Here is a 26,382-nt window from a genome sequence, read left to right on the forward strand (position 1 = left end):
GGTTGCCTGAGAAGACCTCTCTTGTCTGTTCCAGCTGCCAAGGTTGTATCTAAATGGCTGCTGGCACATGGTCCCCTGGATGGACAAGGGCTTGCTCAGGGCTGTCTGTCTCTGGTATCTAGGCCTCCATGCCTGTAGCCATAGGGATGTGGTGAGTGGTGGGAGACTTTGTAGACCTACGAGAGACTCAGGGTGCTGGAATGATCCTGGCCCTGAGATTGGCCTCCTGGATTTCGTGGGTGGAGTCTATCCTGCCTTCTCTCTCTCTTTCCTGGTCTGAGCTGCCTTACAAGTGCCCCAATGCCTGCCTCACTCCAGCAGCCCTGCAGCCTTGGGACTCAGTGCTTTAAGCTGCTATTTTTCCATTGAGTGGCTCAGTTTGTGGGGTGTGTGTGTGTGTGTGTGTGTGTGTGTGTGTGTGTGTGTGCGCGCGCGTGCGTGCGCGCGCGCCCAAGGGGTAGGAGAAAGCCATTTAAGACATTTGAGTTAACCAGGAAATTTATATGCCCTCATGTCTCCAGTCCTCTTTCAAAGTAGTGGATGGGTTTCTGAATCTCTCCCACCACCCTACCCCGGAAGTGCAAGAGGCCCAGCTTTAGGAAGAAAGGAGAAAGGGCGAGCCCAGAAGAAATAGATCAATGTGACAGACAAGGAGCACTGGGGAAGCCTAAACGGAGCGTTCCGGCACAGCCCGCAGCCCATAGACAGGGTCTCTAATACCTGCCCAGGCAGCATCCAGCATGCATGTGACCCTGAGAAGCTGGAGAAGCAGCCCCTGGGCCTCTGTGTCTTCTCTGATGTGCACCCTCTAGTCCAGGAGCCGAGAGGAACTACTTTTGCATGTGGTTGTGGGGAACTAATGGTGGTGCTCAGCTCTGGGGCCTCCTGAGAGCAGTGGCAGGAGAGTGGGCCCTGTGCAAGGTATATATCCCAGTTGGTCCCAGGGTGGAAGGAGGAGAGGAAACATGACCCAGACAGGCATCTTCCCTCTTGGATGCCTCTCTGTCTCCTGACTGAGCACTGACCCCATTCTGAGGTCTCTTGCATTGTAACCCTGTACTCACTGGCCCACCTTGGGTTTCTTCTCAGTCTGACCAGCAAACTCCTAGAGGTTGGACTGTGGCATCTCAGAATGTGGCCAGTGCCTCCTGGGAGCTCCCAGGCCATAGACCTGCTCTCCTGCCCTGGGCCTTGAGCCACCCAAGGCTGTGGGTGGAGCATGTTCAGAACATCATCCCTACCTCACTTCTCTTACCTAGGCAGAGACAGAGAGCCCTCCTTATGTGAGTGCCAGACCAGAAAGGGATAGAGGTAGGTGTGTTGGGGGGGAAGGGGGCATCCTGCAAAAGGCAGCAATCTCTTTTGCACTGTCAAGCAAGCTGCAGGAGGACCGGTCTGGTGGGTTTACAGGCTGGCCATCTCTTCTGTCGCTTTCAGAACAGGACTTCTTGCTGGCTCTGCCTGGTTCTCTCCTGGCCTTGTTTTCTGCTTGGCCTTCGTCTCACTTCCTGGAGAGGGGATGGGGTGGACCACCCATCTGGGCCTCAGTCCTTCCTCTGTCCTGGCTTGACAAAGATGAGCCACCTCAAGAATGAGGTAGGGTGCCCATCCCATCATCGTTTGGAGCTATACAGGTGCCAGCAGCTGGAAAGCAGGGTACTCGGAGGCCAGGGTAACTGGCTCTGGGCAGGAGCCACCGGAGACTTCTTTCTACCCATGTGCCAAGCCTGCCGGGCTGTCTGTAGTTGAGTTCCTCCTGCTCCACCTGCCTGTCTCTCCTCTCAGGGAGCAGGGGTGGGGGTGAGGGAGCCCGGTGTTCCTCTCACCCTCTGTGGGAGGGGCTGGATGCCCCACTCAGAGGTGTCAGCGGAGCCTCTCCAGTGGTGGGTGCTGGTGCTGGGACTTCCCTGGCTGACTCACCCTGGGCCTGGCTGGGCCTCTGCTGAGGAGGCAGGAGTTGTCAAGGTGTCTGGGTGGTGACAGCGGCTCACACTCAGTCCCAGGATGGGGTGAGGGGGGTAGAGTCAGCACAGCGTTCCAGGGCTGCCAAAGAGCCTGCCACCCCTGCTTCCCAGTGTGAGACAAGTAAGGTTCAGGTCCTGAAAATTCCTGATCCAAAGGCCTTTCTTGCCCTGCCCTTGACAGGAGACCAGGGAATAGGGAAGCCATTGATTCAGAGGCACTTACCAGACACAGACAGGGTCGCCAGGCTGAGGACTGTGAGAGGCAGGAAGTGGGGTCAGCCCAGTGACCTAGCAGTGGCCAAGGACCCCTGGGAGAAAGGAGAACACTGTTGGCTCCCCCCACTCCCGCCAGAAAACCCACAGGTCCTGTGCACTTGGTCCTCAGGCAGGCAGTAGGACAGAGGTGTTGCAATCGCGGTGTGGGGAGGGGCGGGGGAGGACTGAGCAGACAGCACTGGAGTGCGTGGCTTGCTAGCAGGCCCGTGGGGGCGGTGGCAGCAGTGCTGCGTGGGATGAGCTGGGGGGTGGCTGGGGGGATGTGCAGTTCTGGGTGACTAGCCCCAGAATCCCTGTCTTCCTGTTACCAGTGGGGGAGGGTGTTGCCCCCTGACTCCCTGGGCTAGTGTAGCTGTGGAGATGGCCGCCTCTAGGAGCGAGAGTTAGAGCCCAGGCATGACTCAGTCACGACACCCAGCCAGCCAGCCTTGTGAGAAATGTGGCAGCGTTGTTGGTCAGGTGCCAGAGCCAGCACCTCTGACGAGCAGGGGATCCGAATGTCCATAGCACATCTGGGCCAAAGGGTGCTGATGCCTTGTGGACAGGCACAGTGGTAAGGTGTCCCAGGCAGGAATGAGGCTGGCAAGCCTGGGTTTGACCAGCCTTAAGCCTAATCTGGTCCTCAGCTTGGCCCACAACTTGGGGAAGGGAGCACAGAGGCTAAAGCCAGTTGTGACCTAAGCAGACAACATACTTGGGTGACATGAAGGAGCGTCAGGTCCCAGCTGGGATGGTTCTTCCCAGTAAGTGAGCACAGTGTCATGCTGCTTGTGTGGAGGCAGGGTAGCCCTGTGTGGTAAGTTAGGTAGCGCTGAGGACAGGAAGGTGAGGCCAGTCCTGGACCAGGGTGGGGCAAGATCGTAGGAACCTAGGGAGCAGGCAGGGTTCTCGGGTCTGCTTCCTTCCTGCTGCTGAGCATGTTTGGCCTGTGACAGGTCTTTGCATCCTTGGTCTTCAGCGGCCCAGGAGGCTCCTTTCTGTCAGGGTGTTCTGTTTATTGCTTCCTGGACTTTAAAGACTAGTCAAGGGACATGGTGGTGACAGCGCACGCCTTTAATCCCAGCAATCATGAGGCAGAGGCAGGCAGATCTCTGGGAGTTCAAGGCCAGCCTGATCTAAGGACAGCCAGGGCTATACAGAGAAATCCTGTCTTGAGGTGGAAAAAAAAGTCAAGGACCCCAGAACCTTGTTTGGGTGGGTCCTAGTTAGTCAAGTCTCGCCACAGTGTCACCTTTCTTGGACCCTCTCTGCCCTTCTGTGGTAATGATGGGGTGAAGTGAGGTGATGGCTGGAAGAGACTCAGACAAGCAAGCACCGTGCTTTCAGTTAACAGTAGCTGATACTGTTGTCCTAATTACCCTTACGTGTAAGTTATCATTGTCATATTGTAGAATCGACTCCCCGAAGCCAATAGCATCCTGGCCCCCATGTGCTCAAGAATCAGAAGGTCAGGCAGGTGCAGCTCCAGAGTTTGGGTGGGTAGGACTGGCCTTAGCACCCTTGGTGGCCTCTCAGGTCTGAGCTGAGCTGCCTGCTCCCATCTGCAGAGGGGCCACCCCACTCTCCCAAGTTGGCTGGGAGACCTCAGAGCTAGGAGCGCATGTTCTCCAAACATCTTGCTCACAGCAGATGGCAGCCACAACCGCCTTTCTCCCGCAGTTCCGGTGTACCTCCCTTGCTCACCCCCTGTTAACTTTGCTTTCTGCTTTTGGAGATGGAGAGGCAGCCTTCATGTCCCCAGAGCTGCCTCTGATGGTGGGTAAAGCTCGAGGCATGCAAGCTGGGCACGTTCTTAAGGTGCAGAAGCCTTGAACTCCCCAGCTCAGAGACACAGGCCTGCCCTGGTTCCTGCTAGCCGACTTCGAATCTTCTTGGCCAAGTGTGCTGGCAGCATGATCTGAGAGGAGCAAGGAGCCAGGCTGCGGCCTTGTTTGACATTTCTTGAGCAGCTGCTAGGCACCAGGCTCTGTGCTAGATGCCAGGACATGGAGATGCAGGGCGTGCAGCCCTGCCCTGTAGCACCCCCCAGCCTTCAGGGAATGTAGAATGGAGGAACATCAATTGTTCCACCTAGGGGGTTGGACGGCCCCAACAGTGTCTTGGAGGGGCTGTTTAGGCTAAACTGGGAAACCTGAAGAGCTCTGAAGACAGCAAGATTGGAGAAAGCATTGTGGCCTGAAGAGCCCTGCCTGTAGCTCACCCAACTGAGGCACGTGGAGCAAAAGAAGACCATGGTGTCTCCATTGGGCCCTTAGAATATAGCCTGTCGCCTGTTTACATCTAGGTTGGAGTCAGCCTACAGCCAAAGCTCCAGATGGGAGTGGCAGGAATCTCTCTCAGTTCTAGGGGTTCTGCCCTGGGTTTGAGGCCAGCAAGAGTAGCCTCTGATACTGTAGTAGATATGGCCTATCCTTCCTCCTGCCTGGCCCTACAGCCACAGGTCAGTGGTCAGGTGTTGGCACTGTTTGCCCGTGGGGTCCAAAAAGAGCTGGGTGAGCATGCTAGACCCCTGCAGCACTGCCCCTCATTCTGAACCTGTCCCCAGTCCACCCACACCCACAGGCAGCTCTAGACTGAGCATCCACACAGTGAGTGTCTCGTGCGTGTGTTGAACCCTGTGTCTGTTCCTGGAGCTGTTAGGGTCAAAGCCTGAGCTCTGGCAGACCCAACAAACTAGACTGACCATCTGTTCCCTGTTGGCCAGTTAGAATCAAGTAGCAGGGAAAAAAGAGCTCTACTCAGCTATGCTGGGGGGAAGAAGAGTGACGGGTCCAGCGACTCCTCCACGGCTGTCTCCAGGGTCCTGGCGGGAGGCTTCGGTTTAAATAGAAGGCAAGATGTATGCCTGACTAAACAGTCCTGGTCAGGGTGTGGCCTTGCTGATCATTGGCTCTGCTTCAGTCCATCCTGCAAGGTGGTCAGAATTGTGTGAAATCCCTTCCTAGGAGTCAAGTTTCTCCTCTGGCTGGCACCAGGCTTCAGCCTTTCTCTTCCCCCAGCATGAGATTCCTAAGGACATTTCTTCAGTCTTTGGGGACTATTGTTTCTATAGCCTGATAGCCAAAGGGAGGGGCACAAGTGTCTCTCTTTAGAGTATCTCTCCTATGCCAAGGATTTACAAATAAGCCTCATCCAATTAACTTGGAAGGTTGTGAATGGTGGGCATCACTGGCCCCAAGGCCCTGTGACTTGTTCAAAGTCCTTCAGCAGATTCCAAGCCCAAGTGAGCCAGCCCCTCTCCAGCATGTCTTCTGTGGAGTTACTTAGCCTGTCCCCCTAGACATAGCTTGAGGGGGATGTGTGGCGGGCCTAGGTGGGTGGCAGGAAACTGTCAGAGCCATTTTGGAGGCCTCAGGCCCTGCCCATTCTTCCTGTTGCTGCCTCCCCTGCTTCATAATCAGGCCCTCTGGGGGAGTACATAGCAGAGGCAACTCATTTGCTCTTCAGGACTCTCCAGATACCACAGGCCAAGTGTTGGGGCACAGTGGCCGGCAGAGCCGAGGCTTTGGTGTTTGCTTTCTCCTGTCTCACCTTTTGCTTTGCCTCTTGCACCTGTCTGACTGTTTGCCCAGGGATTTGCCCTCCTGGAAGGTGGGCGGGACTGAGGCGGGGAGACAGGCAGGTGGCAGTGCTTCTTGGCACCCGACTTTTCTGCAGACCCTGTACTGTACGTGAACGCGCACCTTCCTGTTCTCTCTGACAATCCCCCAGCCAGGGCATGGCCTCGCCCGCGCAGAGCATGTGACTTCATATTGCTCAGGCCTGGCATGCCTGGCATGCCTGGACAGCAGCAGCGGCAGCAGCAACAGCTGGACTGTCAGCTAGGAGCAGGAGAGGCCCCCAGAGCCCTGTGCTGGGGCACTGGCCCCAGGACGCGGGGGTGAGGGGCAGCATCAATGGGACTTTTGTGTGGCTAGGACAGAGAAACACATGGCCAGAGCCAGGAGCCCTGTGCAGACACATCTGCTCCTTTCTGTCCGGGCATGGCCAGTCTGCAGGCCTCTACGCTTCCTCCTAGCAGGAGAGCCTGTCTTGGTTCAAGCCATCCTATCCCTGACCTTCCCTTCACCCCTTTTAGCTGAATCTGCTTCAGCAGCTTGAACCTGAACTTCTCCCATGCTGTTCTGCCTCCTAAAGATCTGCCCTTCCGGCACCCTCCCTGCCTGGCAGGAGTTCATCCACACTGGCTCCTGGAGACTGTGATCTGGGTTCTCTGGGTCAAAGGGAACAGGCTAAGTAAATAGTAACTAGATCCAAGGATGAGGAACCCCCTTTATCCTTTAGCTGGCAGCCCAAGATGGGACTTGCATTAGCTAGGCAGGCAGCCAGGTACCTCACTTCCTGTAGTCTTGCCTATGGCCAGCCTTGTGGAGTGGTTTTAGTCCTGTAAAATGGGAACTCTAAGCACCATCTTTGAGTTTCCATTCTGCTTTGTAGTCACCTCTAACAAAGTCAACACTATGGCTCATAACTTCTGTGTCACTAGGTACCTGCCCATATGAGCCAAGAGGGCAATCAGGCTGTCACCAGGAAGCTGTGCTATACCTCCCATGAGTGAAGAGCTCTGTAAACAGAGGGAGGCTGGGAGAAGATGTTCGCTTAGACTTAATAACAACCTTTCCAGGTGGGCACAGTTGCAGGAGGTTGCCTGGTCACTTTCAGACTGGCCTGGGAGAGTTCACCCATGTGCTAAGAGTGGGAAGGCATCCTGACATGACAGAGATAACCTTTGGCTCCTCGCTGTGGGGATCCCAGGTGCCCAAGACTAAGCAGGATGGATGAGAAAAAGAGAGCTGTTTCTCTGATTCCAGGATGGGCATGGGGGAGTTGTCTCAGCATGCTGCCTAGTACAAACATAATTGGCTAGCCTGGCGGGGGCTGGCGTACTATAGAGCCCACCCTGGGGGCTTGCTTCCTATGCCTTGTCCTCCAGTGGTGGAAGGAGTGCCCACTGTTTACCATTCATACACACCTTGGTACCAGGTGCCTGCCGCCACTCCTCCCCATGAGCAGCCCTGTGGTCTGTGACTCCCGGCATTCTCCTTTACAGGTAAGGAAACTGGTCTGAGTTGCTCTCCCACCAGCATCCTGCAGTTGTTATTCCTCTTCTCCAGGCATCGGAGCTCAGAGGCTGCACCTTGCACATACCTGTTAAGGTCCAATTGTAGCTCACACTGACTGACCCCAAGTCCCGTGCATTTCCCACTCTGCCCCTGCAGTCAACAGAAGCACTAATAAAATAAATACATTAATACATAATTAATCCTACCTCTATCCCTCTGGCCTTTTCTCTCTCTGAGCACTTCCCAGACGTGATCTCATGCATCCTGTCAAAGCCCCAGAAGAGCTATGAGGAGGCTCTGTGCAGATGATGGGGAAAGGCTGGCACCCATGGACCACAGGGACTTCAAATCAGCCGTTACCCAGCCTTAGCTCCAACACCAACCTATTGCCCTTCCTCAGCTCTCAGCCTCCGAGTAAGAGGTATTGGCGTGAAAACTCCTCCGTACTCTTCCTCTGGTCTCTCTGGGATTGTGCTGGGATAAGCAGGAGGAAGAGAAGCTAAGGTGAACCCTACCACCCGTGTCCGGGTGTGTCTCGTGTGAATTCACAGGAGTAATGGGGTGTGGCCACTGTAGCACTTCCTTGTAGCAAGCTGGCAGAGGGCAAGCGAGAGTCCCAGGGAAGGAGGGGGAAGGAGTAAGCATCCTGAGAGCAGGCTCAGTGCTCAGAATCTTCCTCCTCTCCCCAGTGGCCAAGGATGCAGTGGCTGCTTCTGTCTTCATCGTATGAAGAGGAGCCCAGGCTTAGAGCCTTGCCTGGATCCCAGGGACTCACAGGTGTTAGGTTTGAATAGGCTTGTTCTGGTAGCCTTCAAAAGTGGAGGCCCCTATAGAGTTAGGTCATAGTAGTAATTCCTGTTCCATTTATAATGCCCAGGGCACGGCAGGGTCCCTAGAAAGGCAACAGCTGGCTTGAACTCCATCTCTCCCAGGGGCTTTATTCCTGAGGCAGAGGCTGAAGATGGTAGAAACTGAGGGTGCCAGGGAAGAAGGGAACCCAGAGACAGTCTTCCCCAGGCCCTGTTCTTTGCTTGTAGGCAGGCCCCGTTGCATCCTTGGTCAGGCCCTGTCATTAGGAGAGGGCTCGATTCCCCTGGCTTTGTCCTGAGAACACGGGCCTCAGGACTCTTCTCTGAGTTCCTCCTTCCTTCCCCGCTGGATACCTAATAAAGATGGCACAAGCCACGCTGCCCAGGAAGACCTGGAGCTCAGATCTGGGAGTGAGGGAGAGCCAGACTTATCACTGCTGGGGAGCCCCTTAGGCAACAGACCCTCCCCACAAGCAGACCATTCAACCTTCCTTCCCTGCCGCAAGCTTCCTCCATAGGATAAGGTCACCCATATTACTCCTGCCCTGCCCAAAGCACACCCACTGGGGGCCAGTGTGAGCTCCTGCAGAGTCCCTGCTACAGGGGCAGCTGGGCTTGGGCTTTGGCATCCTGGCAAAGAGCGAGCTTGAGATCAGAGCCCTGAGCTCTGGACGCAGCTCTGCACTGGCTCCTGTACATCATCTCTCTGTCTCTTGGGCCTTGCTCAGAAATGGTTCTTCCTTCAGGCAGCAGAGTCTTGGTGAGCTCCTTCCACCTCCCAGGCCATTTTCTAGGGACTGAGGACATAGTCGGAGGAGAACAGGAGAGGCCTTTGCCCCTGGGGAGCCACACCCTGGTGGGAGAGCCACACAGAAGCCTAGAGAGCATTAGGTGGTACACAGTGCTGAGAGGAAAACGCAGCCGACTGGTGTGATGGGGAGGGTTACCTGAGACAGGGCAGGCAGACCTAAGGAGAGGCCCTGGGCTGGGAACTGAGTGACACCTGAGAGGCAGGCCTTCAGAGGTGGAGTTGGGGAGTGAGTGAAGACCTAAGGACAGGGTTGTGTTTAGGAAAGGGATGAGACAGCAGGAGAGGAGGTGAATGTAGGCAGAGACCAGCTCCTACAGGACCAGCAGCCCAGTGTGAGAAAGAGAATGCTTTCTAGTGTGATGGGCGTTGTGAAATGAGTAGAAATCGGAGGATTGTAGAGGAAGCAGGGATGTGTAGATGAGTGCTTAAGTTAGTTGATGGATGGATGTGTTAGGTAGGTGGGTGGGTGGAGAAGGTGCTTGAATGAATGATTGGATGGATGGATGGATGGATGGATGGATGGATGGATGGATGGATGGATGGATGGATGGGTGGGTGGGTGGATGGATGGATGGATGGATGGATGGATGGATGGATGGATGTTTTAATGAATGGATAATTGGATGGATGGATGAATTGGTGGATGGTTGACTTCAGAAAGATCTGCTCTCCATTCCCCTCCCTGTGTGGAGTTTACATTAGCTGAACCTCTCTCCTGAGTTCAGCCTCCCTGTATGGTGATTATCATGGCCAAGGCTGGGTGACAAGAACAGTGAGGAGGGGACTATTCAGGGGAAATGCCTCAAACTCTGAGCATACTTTGGGAACAGAACCCAGTGGCCATTCCTGAGTGGTACCTGCCATGGGCATGTTCCGGCATGCTTGTGCACAGATTCACCTGAATCAGGACTGGGCTGAACCAGAACTCTTTGGAAATATAGTGCTTTTGTGTGGACTTAGGTAGCTCCAGGCCTGTGATTTAAAGGCATCCCTCTGGGACCTGTCCACTGCACAGCCCGGTACCCTGCCTGTCACTGTTCTTCATGCTGACTCTCAACCTGGACCACAACGCTCTTTCACCTCACATCTGCCTCGGCCAAAGTCCCACACGACCCAGCTGTGCTGCCCCACTGCTCCGCCCTGCAGCCCCACAGGTCCCTGCCCTGCTAACCTGGCCTTGGCTGCCCCCTCTGTTTCCTCACATGAAGCCTGTGTAGAGGTGTGTGTTCTGTGCTTGTCCCCTCCTGTCCTCTCTGTAGTCTCTCTCCTTGCTTGACCCAATTCCAGCTCCGTGTTCCCTGGGCAGCCACACTCAGGGTTTGTGACCTCTCTGTCTTACAATAGAATTTTCCTTGCCATATGTGAAGATTAGCTTGGGTTCTCCTTTTCCTTCTGGACTGTAGGTGCCATGGGAGTCTGACTCCACATCACCCCATCTCAGCTTTTCCTTTTTGCCACCCCATAGGTCCTTGGCATGTGGTGGGCACTCTGATTGTCTGGTGGGTAGAGGATGGCTACAGGAAACAATTGCCAGATCACACCTGTGTTCACACGGCCCTGGTCTCCCCGCAGTCAGCTGTTCCTTGTCTTCTCTTGAAGCCTGGCCTGTCCCAAGCTAGGAAACTTGGAACCGAACCCCATCACTGTGAGGATTGGTGTCCTCACTCTTCCTTGTCTGGGAACCACCTTCTTTCCTGTGCTCCTGGTCAGCCAGTTCTGGACTTCTAAGAGCGAAGACCTCCCTCAGAGGCAGGCTGCCAGGTAGGAGGAGGAAGCTGCCACCTGTCTAAACAACGGCTCAGCCCTCCAAAGGTCACTGACAAAGTGGAGTATGTCCCAGATAGGCTCCCAGGGTGATGACATGTTTGGAATCCAGTTTGAATCAAAAACCACAGAGAGGCTGTGGGACTGAGAAGGAAAAGAAGATGGCTTAGGATCCAATGCTTTGGAGGTTTCAGCTCTGAGTGGGGCTCTGGAGAGAGCCCAAGGCCGTATGGGGCCAGGTGGGGTAGTGGTACAAATGGCAGCAGGTCTCAGGTGTCTGGTGTTCTTGGGTACTGTCTCTTGGGTGTCTCTTGGCCTGCTGTCTTTAGTACCCAGCCTGTCAAGTACTGTCTTTTGGGTTTGGGGTTTCCCATGGCTGACTGAGGCATTGCTCAGGCCTTGGCTACTGCTCTGGTCTTGCCCCTGCTTCAGGTGGGGAGCTGACTCTCCAGCTGCAAGGATGTTCTGGTCAGACAGGCTTCATCTGAAGTGAGCAGGGAGGGGGCCCCAGGAGGCCTCCAAGCCCACGATTCTAGGTCATCTCCTGCAGCATCCAGAGAATGGAGTGGTATTTATAGCCGCCAGCGGCCACTGAGGGTGGAGAAGCCAGCACGAGCTATGACGCAGGCCCGACCCCCCCCCCCCCCCCCACTGCCGTCCCCCACTCCAGAGCCTTCCTGGGATGTGCAGGAAAGGACTGTGCCTGCTGAGGAAGCAGCCTTTGTCACATTGCCGCGCTGAGCCCTGGGGGAGATGAGGCACTAGTCTCGGCCTGGCAGGAGCCTCAGCCTCTGTGGTCTCACCACGACCTTGTCTGGCCTGAAGACACCAGATGGGCATCCCATTAGCACTCACCTACCCTCGTGCACATTGCCACCCTCCCTTTCCTTAAAAGGTTTGCCCCCTGAAGATAGGGTCCGCTGACCTCTCTCAGCCAGGTGAGGGCCAGCACAGAGGCCTCCTCATCCCTCTGTAGTGGGCAGTAGCCCCAGGTTGACTGAGACAGGGTCTTCCAAACCCCTGCCACTGCCCCTACTCTGGTCTTGCCAAGTGGCAGCAGAGGGCCCCAGCTCCACCTCCTGATGCACCAAGGGAGTGAAACCACAGATGTGGCAGTGTGGCGGTGCTGGGTACCTGGCTATCAAGGGCAAGGCCTGTGGGAAGGAAGGTAACACCAAACAGGCTGGGCCCTGCCTCTGCCCAGCCTTAACCTACCCTGAACAAAGTGGGCCATGGGTTCCGTCCAGGTCCTGTGTGGGCAGCTTTGGCTTGGAGGCCTGTGCCCTACTTCCTAGCGCCTCTTCCTTTCGGCCTCCTGGTTGCTCAGAGTACTGGGGCCTGTCCCCCAGACCAGGACAGAAGCAGGCAGAAGTCAAAGTTTTCTCCCCAGGAACTTGCCATGTAGCAGAGAATGTGAAGTTGACATACTAGAAATCTGCAGAAAGTGGGCCACAGGCTGAGCCACCACCAGGGCTGGAGCTTGGGGACAGTGGGGACAGGCACCCGAACAGACCTCCAAACCGTCAACAGCAGGAGCACATGAAGCAAGGGGATCAGGAGAGGACAAAGCCTCTGGCCAGGTGCAATTGGTGGAAACCGTGGACAGGAGCAGGACCTGGCACACAGGAAAGAGTCAGACTAGAGGGGAGGGTCTTGGCGATCATGGCAGGATGCGAGGGGTCTGGGCCATCGGTAGATAGCCTTAGAGCCAATGCCTGAGAGCTTTAATTTTATTTAAAGGCCATTTAGGAATCATGACATTCTTTAAAACTAACCAACCAACAAAACTTTATTGGTGTGTATGTGATGGGAGACGGCAAGCATGCATTCCATAACACGTCTATGGAAGTCTGAGGACAGCTTTGTGGAGTTGGTTCTGCCTGTGGGTTCCTTCATACTTGGATTATCAGGTTTGCGTGGCAAGTGCCTTAACCTCCTGAGCCGTCTCACTGGCTCCATGATAGGCTTTTGAGGGAGAGAACAGTTCCTCAAGCAGTGAGTACGCGTAGTTTATACTCCCAAGCACCCTGTCAGTGTCAGAGCCCGCTCTCTCGCTTTTTTAAAATTTATTTATTTATTATACATCCTGACCGCAGCCTCCCCTCCTTCCTCTCCTCCCACTCCCTCCCCCCACCTCTCCCAGAGCCTGCTCTCAACACTCTGCAACTTTGAAAAGGCTTTGTCCTGCCATCCCCCAGCCCACGAGGGAAGCGTCATCAGTGTCAGCCATTGACTGATGGGGAAACGGCTGTTGACTCATCGTAGGAAGTGGCTGGCCCCTGCACTGCACTCTGAAGTCTTCGCCCAGTGGATGGCTGAGAAATAGAGTCCCTAGGACCAGTGCCAGGTCCAGCCTGGGCTCCACCCAGCAGTAGGGGCCTCCCAGGCACTCTCCCTTCTCAGAGGCTTGTGTAACTTGTGATGAGTCCAGCTTTGTCCTACTGAGAGGTAGGAGGGAAGAGGGAGTGTGAGAATGGAAGAAGCTGTGGCCTGCGGGCAAGAGTTTCCCCCTCTAGACCCTTCTGCCCTCCTAGCTCAGGCAAGGGAAGAGACATATGTGACAGTCTCATGAGTCCAGGCACCTGAGTAGCAACCCCAAGGCTCTCCCTAGATGCCAGAACTGACTAGAGGGCTCCTCCATCTCATGGTTTTCAGGCCTTTTTGAGCACTTCGTTCAAAGCCTTGCGATGCACTAAATGACATGGAGTGCCAGGCTCCAGAGACCTGCCTACCATGATCACCTCCCTTCATCTGGGGTCCCCTCAACTGGCACAGGAAGAAGGAGAGCCCATCAAATGACAGAGCGGGCCATAGCTTGCGCTGAAGGTGGTTCCATATTCCACAGTTGGGGGGTAGGGGTGGGTGTTGGCCCTTCAAGTCACCAGAACTCTGTAGAGCAGCTCCCTGGGGAAGGAGCTCTGCTGTCATTTGATCACTGCTGGCTTTGAAGATGACTGGGGAGTGGCTGAAACCCCAGAGCCTGAGCCTCTGGCCTGTGCCCTAGATGGCTGTACTACCCAGGAGGTGGCCTTCAGAGGTGCACACAGCTCCTCTGGAGGCCTTCTCTCACCGTTGAACAGCATGCACCCCAGCAGACCAGATCCAAGAGCTGGTCTACTGCCTGAGGAGGTGGGGCTGAACGTGGCTCAGGGTAGGCTGGGCCCAAGGGGTGGGGGTCCCCAGAGGGAAGGTGTCACGCTTGGTGTGCCCACTTCACACCTCATTAACGACCTCATTAGGGATCCCTTAAGGAAGAGGAAGGTGCTAATTCCTCTCTGAGGTGTCACTAGCACCAGAGACTGACAGTTTCCTCTGGAGGAAGTTCTGAGGAGCTGAGAATGGGGTACAGCTGAGATCTGATGAACTTCCCTGCAGGGGAGCCATCTGGGAAGCGAAGCATGTGGCCCCAGCAAAAGGGAAACTTTCTGGGAGGAGCAGTGTGGTAGAAAGAATACTGGATTGGGCAGGGAGCCTGAGGGGATCTTTGTCCCCAGGGCATGTTGAGTTTGGGTGGGAAAGAGGTCTGCAGTGTGACTACCTGAAACTTGGTTGCACAGACAGATAGGTGCACAGCTTTCTTAGAGGGATGTGAATTTGGAGTGTTCTACAGCCTTGTGACTGTGGGTGAGAGGTCAGGAGTCCAAGCTGTCCCCTATAGAGAGATGGTATTCCCACCTCACTGACTTGTGGATTCAAGGAGTCAATACCCTGGTAGTTTCCTCAGAGATGCCACCAAGCCTACCTGAGAAGATCACTCAAACAGGATTGGGACAGGTGCCAGCGTGCTTGCCCCTGGGAATAGAGGGCCAGGGACTTTCTGTTGCAGGGCAGCAGGCTTGGTGCAGAGGTAAAGATTCTACACACACTGGGGAAAACTGATGAATGAGCCAGAATGGGAGCAGACTCTGTGATGTTCTCACCTGCCCTTCACAGCCCCTCCGAGAAGTGAGTACTTTATTGTCTCATTTTACACACAAGGAAACTGAGGCTCAGAGAAGTGTTGAGTACAGACCAACAGAAGTGACAGGACCAAGATCCAGCACCATGTCAGCCCTGATCCAGATGTGAGATGCAAACAGGCAGAGGGAAGGTGATGCTTGCTCTCGGAGCAGCCTCCAGGTCTGTGCGCTTGAAAGGGGGAGAGGTTAGGAGATCCAGTGGAGTGAGCTGACTGCAGGGGTGGGAGGGAACTGGCTGCATGCCCAGCAGCTCCCAGGGGAAGAATGGCACCTGAGGCCAGCACAGCTTGCCTGTCCAGGTCCCTGCAGGCCACCTCTGCCCAGAGAACTGAGACAAGCATGAGAAGCCTATGGGGAGGAAAAGACATGATCTCTGAGAAAGAATTCAGCAGCAAAGCCTGGCCTGGCCAGAACTAGAGGGATCTTCCACCTTCAGGAAACCCTTTTGCCCAGGACAGAATGTGGGAAGTCAGGTCCAAAGAGAGGGTCCTGCCGCTCTTTCTGGCCCTCCCTCCCCCATTCCTCAGCAGCCAGCAGCCCTCCCAGAACAACCAGCAGGAAGCAAAAGGCCCCACTTGATTCCTAGGGAGTTGGCTGGTGTCAGTGGCAGGGCCTGGTGGCAGATGGCAAATTCTTTTCATTGAAGAGGAGTGGAAAATAATTAGCGTGAGAACTGGAAGTGGAGCCTGGTGATAAATGGAGTCTGGTGAGGGTTGATGGGGAGGGCCAGCAGGGCCAAGTAGAGGCTCTGGAGCCTTATGCCTGGCTCCAGTGTTTGCTGAGTTGAGTGACCTTGGTCAGATTATGTTAACCCCTCTGAGCCTCAGTTTCCTTATCTATAAAATGGGGAGAAAAATAGCAGTTCGTAGAGAGTGTTAGGAGTATTAAAAGAGGATTCTATGACTGCTTGCTACCATATCTAGCAGCAGTAAACACTATATAATTTAAAAAAAATAAATGTGGCTGAATAATTGTTGGAATCATGTCTAGTTCAATGCAGGTGGCCATAGGTATCATCAACCTTATGTGGTAGGCTTCGTTCCTGATGACCCCATTCCTGTAACTCCATGCCTGACCCCTAGGTGGCGCTTTTTATAGGAAACGGCCTCTGGTCACCTGTCCATTGATGCTTTACCAACAGGACAGCAGGGCTGGCTTCACAGCCTGACTCTGACCCTTGCTGTGTTACTGACTTCATGGCACCTCAGTTTCCCCGTGAGATGCAAACAGACTAACCTGGAGGAGTATAGTGAGGACCCCTAATGGTGAGGGGCAGAGGAAGTGAAACACTGCCCTTCAAGGCCATGGGTGGGGGTGAGGATGTGGCAGGTGTCTGCCAGTCTTAGACCCTGGCTGGGGGTCAGAAGACTGGCTTTCCTCTCCTGGCCCAGCTGCCCCGGGCACACTGTCTATGCCCTGTGGGTCCAGGCATTTGAGGACCCCTCTCCTGTTGAAATTCTGCCCCGGCCATGGGCAGACTCAGTTCTGCCTTCTGCTCCAGCACAGCTGATGTGTGAAAAGCGACAGCTTTCAGGCCCCTAACTTGGGTTGCACACGCCCGGGCACAGGCTGGTGGCGCACGCGGCCCTCAGCCCACGCAACTCTCTATCACCTCCTCTGCCGCCATATCCCTTCCTGTGCTTTCAGAGGCCAGCCCCTCGGCCACCCTTCCCAGATGGGCTGCAGGCCTGGGAAGGAGAAAGACAGTACAATACTTCCTCCAGGATTCTGGAGTCGTGGCCCTGGTGTGTGTGGATGTGCCTGAGAAGAAGATGTCAGGCTGACAGATCACACAGACTGCTGTTGGCCCTCACCGTGGGATCTGCAGGCCAAGGCCTTCAGTCTACCCTTTGGTCCCTGGCAGTTCTAGGTTGTCAGTAGGCCTGAGGGTTCTACTGCCGTCACCATCATGCAGGGACCTCAGCTGTGCTCAGGCCTATGGCAGCCCTGTGGGGTTGGCACCCATCGGTTGTCACTGCAGCCTGTGATGGTGGCATCCCATTTTACAAAGGCAGGAACCACCTAGCATTGCTCAGATGGTTGGAGGGGGCTCCACTGAGCTATCAGGGAAGCACTGGCCGGCAAGCAGAGCGAGTGTCAGCCAGGAAGGGACTGCTGTTTCCCTCCCGACCAGGACATGGCGGTCGCTGGCAGCTGTGCCATGTGGTGGTGGTTTGGGGTGATGCCACTGGGCCTTATATGGTTGCTGAAGTCCCAACCCCCAAGACTCTCAGTTGAGCCCAGGCAACAGCAGCAGTAAGTAATGAGTAAGTTGACTGCAAGGCCTGTCTGGGCCAGGTTGGGTTGAGGGACCTGCAGCCCCCCATAAGGGGATGGTCAAGGAGGGCTTCAAAAGGGAGGTGACTTTTGGCAGAGAGCAGCAAGCTTGGGACAAGTGGGGTGGGGGGGGCATTTCAGGAAGGGAATGTGGAACTGGGAGGGGTTGGAGAGCCTCCCTAGCTAGAAGGATCCTGCCACCTGAGGGTAAGCTGTGTGCACCTGAACCCTTTCGGCTCAGGGGTCAAGGCCTAGAATCAGAGAAAATGCCCAGGTTTGATCTGCAGTACCACATGAAACCAGGCACATTAACTGTCATCCCAGCACCCTGGAGTAGAGGCAGGAGGATCAGAAATTCAAGGTCTGAACACAGAGTTGGAGACCAGCCTGAGATACAGAGACCCTATAATTATAACAACAACAACAGTAATAACAATAAATCAATGGAGAAGACAGCATGTGCATTTTAAAAAGAAGTTTGCATTTTAGGAAGAGGAACTTGCAGAATGGTCAGTATTTAACCCAGAGGCGTGAATCATCACCAGAAAAACTGGGCCGTAGTAAGGGAGAGGGCAGAGAAAGAGGCCCCTTAGGGCTCTTATGTCATTCCGTACACATGAAGGGTTCTCCTGGTTCACCTTCACACCTGTTTGGGTTCTGGTACCCTTTCACACCCGCCTGGGTCCTGGTACACCTTCTCACCTGCCTGGGTAGGGGCAGCAGAGCTCCTGCTGGAGAGGATGTGGCCTGCCCTGGAAGTCCTCAGGGTCTGGGAGGCAGAGTCCTGACCCCACCACAGTTTAGTCATTAGGGGCCACTCTGGGGGTGGAGAAAGGGAGACTGAGGAGGTGCTCTACAGTCGCTCCAGGCCAGGAAGTGGCCAGGCCCTCGCCCTCCTAAGACATTTCCTCCAGATGAAATCACAGCCCCAGCAGAGGAACAGGCCCCCATTGTGATGGGCTGGGGTCTCCAGAGAAAGGACGCCTTTCAGGCCCGTAAAAATAGAAGCCTTAGGATTTATGAATCTGTACAGGGGATGCCCCCTGCCTCCCCCATCCTGTGACCTGGGGGTGACCAGCTGAAGATTCCACAGCCTGGCCTGGGAGGGCAGCTGGCTGCCAGGGGTTCACACGCACTCCCTCAGCCTTCCCACCACCCCCACTGATGTGCTCCGGCATTCATCCAGTGTCGTGAGGGTTCTGCAGACCTTCTCTCTTGGGATCCTGGCTGGGACTTGAAGAGGGAAGCACAATCGATCGGCATTTCACAGATGAGGGAGCTAAGGCACAGCTAGTAAGTTACACAGTTGGGTGGTAGGTGCTGGCCTTGGAGTTCCTGGGCCTGGACTCCCACCTACCGAGTCTAGGACCTTGTTGTGTTAGCTGCCCTGGGCAGAAGCTGGAGGGGATCTTGGAGGGGGGTGGAACCCCATGCCAGTAACAGGACATGTGTGGGGTCAGCCCCTCAAAACTCTGCCACATGATAGAAAGGCCCTGGTGTTGACCACAGTTAGCCACAGACTGGTCATCTCCTCACCCCCAAACAGAGCAGAGACTGCTATTAGCTCTATCATTCCAATGTCTTGATAGTTCTGCAGTCACGGCTACAAGATCTGGAATCAGTCTTGGCTCACTTTCCAATCTGTGAGCTGGAGAGGGCCCTGCAGGCCAGGTAAGGCCAGGCCAGGGTTTTAAGTGAGAGTACTGGGATGTTGGGCACCTGGTTAGCTGCAGTGTCAGCCTTTCTAACTCCTTGAGGAAGGGTGGGAGAGAGGAGGTACCCAGTGTGACTGAGAAAGGGCCATATTCTGCTTGAGGAGATGTACTGGGTTGCTGGCAGGGGCAGGACAGACAGCAGTCTGGATGGGCAGGGCCCTCCCTGACCAGCGTCTCCAGGCAAGCATGGCACTGCATCTCCCCTGGCCTGATGAGGGTAAAAGGCAGGGCCTTAGCAGATGGCAGCTCCGTACCAGCCCCACCTCACTGGGTGCATTGAGTGTGTGTGTCCCACCTCCAGCTTTCTACTCCGTGAGTCACCTGCAGACGGGAAAGGAACAGGTACACCAGCTGTTGGCAGCTCTGCCTGTCCCAGCCTTGCTGCCACCCATGATGCCCCAGTTCCCTCCCATCCCATTCCTCCAAACTCTAAGCTGTATCCTGGGCTGCTTGTCCCAGATTTTGCTCCAGTCCTAAGCCCCTGTCCACAGTAGACCTCCCCACACCCGAGCCACCGCAGCAGCAGCTGCTGCTTCTCCCCATCCTTCTCCTGCTTCCCACAATCTGCTTGACTCCTCCTTGAGAGTGGGATGATGTCACTTCCTCAGGGGGGAGTAGGCACGACCCCAGCAGGCTAGCCCAGCCTCTGCTCAGGCAGCCAGCCCTGCTTCTGGGCACCCTCCTGGGAGCATGCAGTGGCTGCTCCTGGGAGATGAGCCCAGCAGAGCCTGGCCCAACATGACATGCTGCCCAGCCACCTGGCCCCATGCCCCCTTGTCCACTGTCAGGGCCGTCGTCACTGGTCTAAGAAGAGGCTTGCCTGGTTCCTTCCCTACGGAGTTCAGTCTCCACATGCACACATTTTCCTTGGAGCTGTCATTAGGGAGGGAGACTTGCTGCCCACCACTGGATCAGGTGCCATGTAAGCCTCTGCTGGCCTTGCGGGGAAGCTGCCCACTAGCAGTGTGCCTAGACCTCTATGGCAGGAGTTCCTCTCTGCACAGTCTTGGGTCCCTGCTCACACCAGCATTCCATTTATGCCACCACTTTTTTCTCCCAGCTCCAAAGGAGGCCCCCAGCTCCCGACCAGCACTCCTGGGCTTGTGGGTGACTGGTTTGTATCCAGCTACTTCAGAGACAGGCACCAAGCAGTGAAAGAGTGTGTTAGAGCGGCTGCTATTCTCACAGTGAGGGGCAGATGGCCCTAGCCACACTCGGGACCCATGCTTCCACCATAGCCTTCCTTGCCTAGAACCGTGACAGTGGCTCAGAGTTTTGTCAGATGGGTGCAAACCCAAGTCAAACCACACTCACAGCTCAATGGACTCCAGCGAACAAGAAACCAAAGGCCTCACAGTGCAAAGACTTCCAAGAACGACCGTATGCTGGGCATCGCCACCCTTGGCGTTCATTAGTCCCAGCCACCACCATTCACATACTCCTCTCAACCCTCCCCAAGCCCTCAGCATGCCTCCTGCTCTCCAGGGCTCTGGGCTAAGGGACCCTTGTTCTTGGTTTTGGAAGCCTTGGCCCGGAACTGTGAATACTGGTCAGATTTCCTCGTGGAAAGACAGTGAGGGCCCTGGGGACTGAGCATCCCGTTGATGGTGGAAAGAGAATAAATTCAGGGTCTTTTTGTCTCTTTTTTTGAGACGGAGGCTAGCCTCAAAATCATGCTCCTCTTGCCTTAGTTTCCCAAGTGCTGGGATTTCAAGCAGGCCAACCAGAACCTAGGTCTTCAGTGGAGCTGAGCAGTTACTATGGGAATGACCTTAGGCAGTGGCAGTCTGGTGATGGGCAGGAGTGACCTCAGGGGTCCCTGCTGAGACTGGTATCCTATTGCTGAGGCCTTTGTTGTTGTGGGACTTGAGAGGGCAGATGGGCCAGCATCTCTGGTGCCTGGAGGCCCATCAGCCATGGGTGGGGATTGGTGCCAACACCCAAGATGCCTGTGCTGCTGACACCACCTGGTGGTAGCCCAGACAGCTCCAGGGTTCTCTTCTTGCTTTCAGGAGGTGAGCGCCAGGCCCGCTGAACCTCCGAGAGCCGCCAGCCATGCCCGGGATCGTGGTGTTCCGGCGGCGCTGGTCTGTGGGCAGCGATGACCTCGTCCTGCCAGCCATCTTCCTCTTCCTCCTGCACACCACCTGGTAAGTCTTAGAGCTGAGGACAGTCCTGGGTTTGAGGAGGTCCGGAAGGAAGCTTTCCAACTATCTGCTCCTCCATGCCAGGCCCAAATCCGACTCTCCTGCTCCCAGGCACTCCTCTCAGTATTCCCACAGGAGTCAGGACCCCTCCTGACCTTGGCAGTGGACATGGTAGCTGCCGCTGCCTCCCCATACTGACCGCAGGGCACCTCAGGGGCACCCAAAGCTAGGTGGGCAATGTTACTGTTGGAGAGATACCTGCCTCCCTTTCCTCCTGCTGAGCTGCACTGGTTCTGCCAGCCACGGGCAGCACACAGCACAGAGGCAGCCCACCCCTGCTCATCTGTACCCTTCTGCAGGTTTGTGATCCTGTCCGTGGTGCTCTTCGGCCTGGTCTATAACCCGCACGAGGCCTGCTCCCTAAACCTGGTCGACCACGGCCGCGGCTACCTGGGCATCCTTCTGAGCTGCATGATTGCCGAGATGGCCATCATTTGGCTGAGCATGCGTGGGGGCATCCTCTACACAGAACCCCGGGACTCCATGCAGTACGTGCTCTACGTGCGCCTGGGTAAGGGACCCCTTGCTGGGGGCTGGGGATGTTCTAGAGTGCCACACCCTTCTCCTGCACTCTTTCACTACCTCAGGTTCTGATTGCTAACACAAACTAAGACCCAAACCTTGGGGAGCATGGGGTGCCTTACTGGACTGACATTCTAGACCCAAGGGCCCAGTTCAGCCCAGCAGCTGTTTTGTGAACCTTTTCACTGGGGAACACACCCACTTATTTATGCGTTGTTTCTTGTGCTTTGGTACCATAATGGCAGAGCTGAGAAACTGCTTTTGTGACTAATGGCCATAGCATAGAGTCTAAAATGCTTACCCTCTTGGCCCTTCATAGACAAACTTAGTTGACCCCCTATTCGAAACTGTGAGCTTGTCTGCAAAGTGCTTTGGTGATCCTTCTAAAACAGACCAGGAAAACCCTGAGGCCAGGCTGAGCCAGCTCCCCTGAGGACCAGCCTATATCTCTTTTGGACCCTGTGCCAGCGGCCTCTGGGGTATTCTTAGGGAGCATTTCTCTCAAACTTCTCCATGGCTCATGGGGAAGAAAATGTTAGTTTTATTTTGTAGATGAGGACACTGGAGCCCAAGAAGACTAATTAGCTCTTTCAAGGTCACTCACCTAAACCAGGATGGAAGAGTCAGAGCTGGGATTTGAACCCATGCTTCTGTCTGGCTCTGTAGTCTAGGCTCTTAGCTACTATACGTTGCTGGCCCTGCCAGTGTGTTGTATTTCCTTCCCACTCCCACTGGGGCTCTGGACTTAGACCACTGAGTGCATGGGACACCATGAATTGGCTTCTGGGACTCCTCTCTTATCCCCCTGTCCCACCAAACCAAGTTCCTGAGTCTGCTGAGAAAGAAACAACCGTTTTCGTGAGTTCCAGTCTTCAGGGTCCTGTGATGAAGTCATTGGCACTCTCAAATATGGATGAGGAAATGGAGGCTCAGAGAGATTAAGTAACTTGCCTGAAATGAGTCTGATTCCAGAGCTCATGCATAAAATTCTGGAATCCCAAAGAAGCTGGGGAGTACTTCTTCCTTGTTCACCTATCCAGTCATAGTCTCAGGGAGGCACTGGGGACTGGAGAGCACAGTGCAAGCGACCAGGCTAGGGCTCTGTGCATTCCTGCTGTAAGGTGGCTAGAGGCCTAGCAGCAGGAGCCAGGCTTAGGCTCTTGGGTCCTTCCCTGGTGCAGGACAGTAGCCTTTAGTCAGAACCTACCTCTTTTTGCAGCCATTTTGGTGATCGAGTTCATCTACGCTATCGTGGGCATCATCTGGCTCACGCAGTACTACACCTCCTGCAATGACCTCACTGCTAAGAATGTCACCCTCGGTATGCACCCCACCTGCCCCGCCAGCTGAAGCCAGCCAGCCCGCGGGGTGGTAACAGGACCCAGATTGCAGAGGAGGGGGCCCAGGCACCACTATCGGGAGACACTCAAGCATGGATGCGTCCTTCACCCTGTGTTCTGCCATTTCACTTGAGGCCCGACAGGGGGAGCAGCAGCAGACACAGAACTGTCCAGGCCACATTAGGGCTTCTCGACACCTACCTTCTCAAAAGCCCACAGAGCTGCCTGCTCTATGCCATGAGTGGGCCTTGGAGACAAAAGACTTCTGAGTCTTCTCTTAGGTCTTAGAAGCAGCTGGGGACACCAAGGCTACAGTGTCTCTTTGTTCAGAGCGCATGTCCCAGGAAGGTGAACCCAACACCAATTCTTTCTTCTCATTTCTGTCAACAGGGATGGTTGTCTGCAACTGGGTGGTGATCCTCAGCGTCTGCATCACTGTCCTCTGTGTCTTTGACCCCACGGGCCGCACCTTCGTCAAGCTGAGAGCCACCAAGAGGAGGCAGCGAAATCTGCGGACTTACAACCTGCGGTCAGTTGTCTGGGTAGGCGGGTGGTGCCCTCGTGAACTTTGCAGACTGATGGGCAGAGAGGGGTCCTGTTCCCTCCCAAATCACACGTCAGCACCACGTGGGCCGCCGCTCTTGTGAAAGCCTCGCTCTCTCTCACTTCCTCAATTCCTTTGTTGAAAAAATAAGAATAGGATGAGCGTGGTGGCATGTGCCTTTAATCCTAGCACTCAGTACTAGTGAGGCAGGGGCATTCGGATTAGTTCAGGGCCATCCTAGTCTACATAGTGAGTTTGAGGCCAGCCAGAGCTATGCAGTGAAATCCTGTCCCGAGGCGGGGGGGGGGGGGAGTGAGAATAACAGTTCCTGGCTCAGGACTGACTCGGGATGTCGGTGTGCGATTTAAGTGAGATAATATGTGCCAAGTGGTTAACACTGTGGGCTGAGTTAATGGGAAGTTGCTGTCAACAGCAGTAGCAGGACTCATAGTCTCAATTATGAGTATAACAGCAGACACAAGCATTGTTCGAAGTGAGTTCCAACCCATGTCCTCCCTGGAACGGGAGTAGGAGAAACTAAGGTACAGAGGTTATGTGACTGCCTGGTTATGTGGTGAGGCTGGGGACTAGCTCTCAGCCTGACTTTGGAGCCCTTACTTAACCATTAGGTGATGCTCCCTCTAGGTCTCAGAGGTTGTAAGAAGTTAATCATAGAAGGCTTCCTGGAGGAGATTTCACCTGGTGTTTAAAAGAAGTGGAATGGCAGAGAAAATGAGAGAGGGTGTCCAGCATGGCCGTAGTGACTTCTTTATTGAAAGCAAGGGATGCTCCCAGGATGAGTCACAGTCCAGTAGCCCCCATAATCAGGCTTCTCCTGTAAGGCAGGCCCCATGCTTAGCCCTTTGTGACTAATCCAGTTAGTTCTTTTGCTATCCCAGAGCAGCTGTGAGACCCCTTGGACAGATGAGGAATCTGAGTCACTACCCCAAGCCCCAGGAGAGCAGGCTGCCTAGACCCCTGCCCAGAAGGCCTGTCCCCCACCCCCACTCATGCCTCAGACCTTCCACGTCAGCCCATCAGCTTGTCACTGCCTCCAGCACCACACCCATGCCTGGTCTGGCCACCTCCCAGCCTGAAATGTCAGGCTTTGGAGCCAGGGCTCAAGAGCCCATTTCTCCGTCCCCAGTGCAGCTGGCCACCACCCCCTGTCCCACTTTACCTGCTCTGAGCACATGCCGCACCCGACCTGTTTCTGGGCTCCTGGGCCCTGGAGAAAACTTCCTTCCCTTCCTGACTCTGGGTGATTTGGGGCTCCAGGCAGTAGGAGCCTGTCCAGCAGGGCCTGGTGCTTGCTGTCATTTTAATTAGGAAGCTCCCTGTGGTTTCCAGGCCCTGTCAGAGGCCATAGCTCGCAGGCCTGTGACCTGCTGTGGTTTCTCCAGGTCTCCTGCAAGGCTGGAGAGCACAGTCTGGCTGTGGGGCTTTGTCAAGCTTACCACCTGCCTGAGTGTCCTCCACCGGCTCTAAAACCAACCATTTTTCTAACAGGGACATTTTTCAAGCTATCAACTCCCAAGGGCAGGGGACATGTGCATTCCATCTTCCACGTGGTTAAGTTATTTTGGTTTCTGAAAGCCGGGAGTGTATCTAAGTTTTTGGTCCTTTCTCTTTCTAGTGAAATCTAGTGAGGACTGGGGGAGGGTGTCATTCCCGGCTGTTTCCCAGGAGGCTTGACCTTGGGTTTTTGTGGAAGGAATGTCTGCCCCTTTCACACAGTGAGTCTCCCAACAGAGGGCTGTTGGGGTCCATGAACTTTCTGTTCAGACTTGGTATGTGGTCTCCCTGCCGTGGTCGGTAGACTGCACCTGACCAAACCTGTCAGCTTCTCATACATTCCTACGATCATCTGCCCCCTGGTGTTCACGAGAGGTACTTCAGTGGGGTGAGCTCTTCTATCTGGCCAGAAGCTGCGGAGGAAATTTCACATCCTGTATTTGAAAGCCGGGTTGGCTTAGAAAGCAAAAAGTATATGATGCCCTAAGAACCCAGCTGGGCCATGTTCACTCTCTCTTTGTCAAGGGTGGTGGGGTATTGATTTGGGATGCAAGGCTGCTTCATTTTCTAGGGACTGCAGTGTAGTGGGTAGCCATTAATTTCACCAATACTGCAGGTCTCCCAGACAGCTGGTCTCTTACATCATCCCTAGCCCCTCCTGCTCCCTTCTTTTTGGTCAGCTGCCTATGTAGCCAGGGTTAAAGGAATGGGGAGCAGTTCTTGACTGCAGAGAGGAGCCAAGAAGCTCATGGAGAGCCAGTCTATCGTTTCTGGTGACTGTAAAGTGCCTTGAATGCATTTGAGAACCACCTTGCCTCCTCCCTGCCCCCACCACCCTGTGATGGGCGTTTAAGGGGGCAGCACATTGCTCAAAACTCAGCTAGCCTTTGCTGACTTAGTTTGGAGAGTTTGGAGATCTACATGGTTGGTGCCAGGACTATTATGTTTGTGCTTAAAACGCACCAAGTTCCTGTGTGCCCAGCATGATGGTGTCTTTGTGGGAAAGTAACCTGTTGTTCTGCCCCTGCTCACTGACTCCTGAGCTTCCTGACTCCCCACCTGAGCTGTAGAGGGGGAAGAGAATGGACAGGGGGCAGCTGTGCAGGCAGTGGACCTGCCCTACCCAGACAGCAGCTGTGAGGAACTGGGAAATACCAGGGCATTGCCCAACCCCCCAGATTTCCTCTAAGTACTCAGTGCATGAGTTTCTGAAGTCCTTCGCTAGGAAAGGCATAGGACAGCAAGGCCACACTGGCTGACATGTCTCCTGCTCTCCATGCAAGCCTTAGATACCTGGCTGCAGAGTAGCCCCTACTTTGGATTCCCAGCTCTGAAGTCCCCAGGTCATGCCCATGGGTCAGTCTACCGAAAGTCAGGGACTGCCCCACCCCACAACAACTCACCAGGTTGGCCGGCAAGAGTCTCCAGGGAATACCGTGGCTGGCTGATATCTAGGTCACTGGCCACCCAGCTGTAGCTAGCCTGCTGCCTACCCTCCCCCCAGCCCCGCTGGGGAGCTCTTTGGTGTGTCCTGGGAACAGATCGTCCTATTTCCATAACATCTGGCCCAGCTCCTCTTGTCCAGCCCGTTGACTTCACACTTGTCAACGGTCTAC

At 55.0% G+C, this 26,382-nt stretch overlaps 1 protein-coding gene across 2 annotated transcripts in view; it reads left to right on the forward strand.

Moving 5' to 3' along the window:
- The window catches only part of Dagla (diacylglycerol lipase alpha), a 58,455-nt gene that overhangs the window by 12,871 nt on the left and 19,202 nt on the right, over positions 1 to 26,382 (forward strand). The window contains exons 1-5 of one of the 2 annotated variants that reach the window (XM_052761739.1): positions 7,707 to 7,724; positions 20,651 to 20,788; positions 21,145 to 21,356; positions 22,587 to 22,688; positions 23,098 to 23,236. In XM_052761739.1, coding sequence (XP_052617699.1) covers positions 20,694 to 20,788; positions 21,145 to 21,356; positions 22,587 to 22,688; positions 23,098 to 23,236 — 548 coding nt within the window. In that variant the 5' untranslated portion in view covers positions 7,707 to 7,724; positions 20,651 to 20,693. Of the gene's footprint in view, positions 1 to 7,706; positions 7,725 to 20,650; positions 20,789 to 21,144; positions 21,357 to 22,586; positions 22,689 to 23,097; positions 23,237 to 26,382 lie in introns of those variants that run through there. The other variant, XM_052761738.1, reaches the window with a different exon arrangement.

This window comes from Peromyscus californicus, unplaced genomic scaffold (assembly GCF_007827085.1).
Source record: "Peromyscus californicus insignis strain IS unplaced genomic scaffold, ASM782708v3 Scaffold_4__1_contigs__length_199733344, whole genome shotgun sequence".
NCBI classification, from domain to species: domain Eukaryota; kingdom Metazoa; phylum Chordata; class Mammalia; order Rodentia; family Cricetidae; genus Peromyscus; species Peromyscus californicus.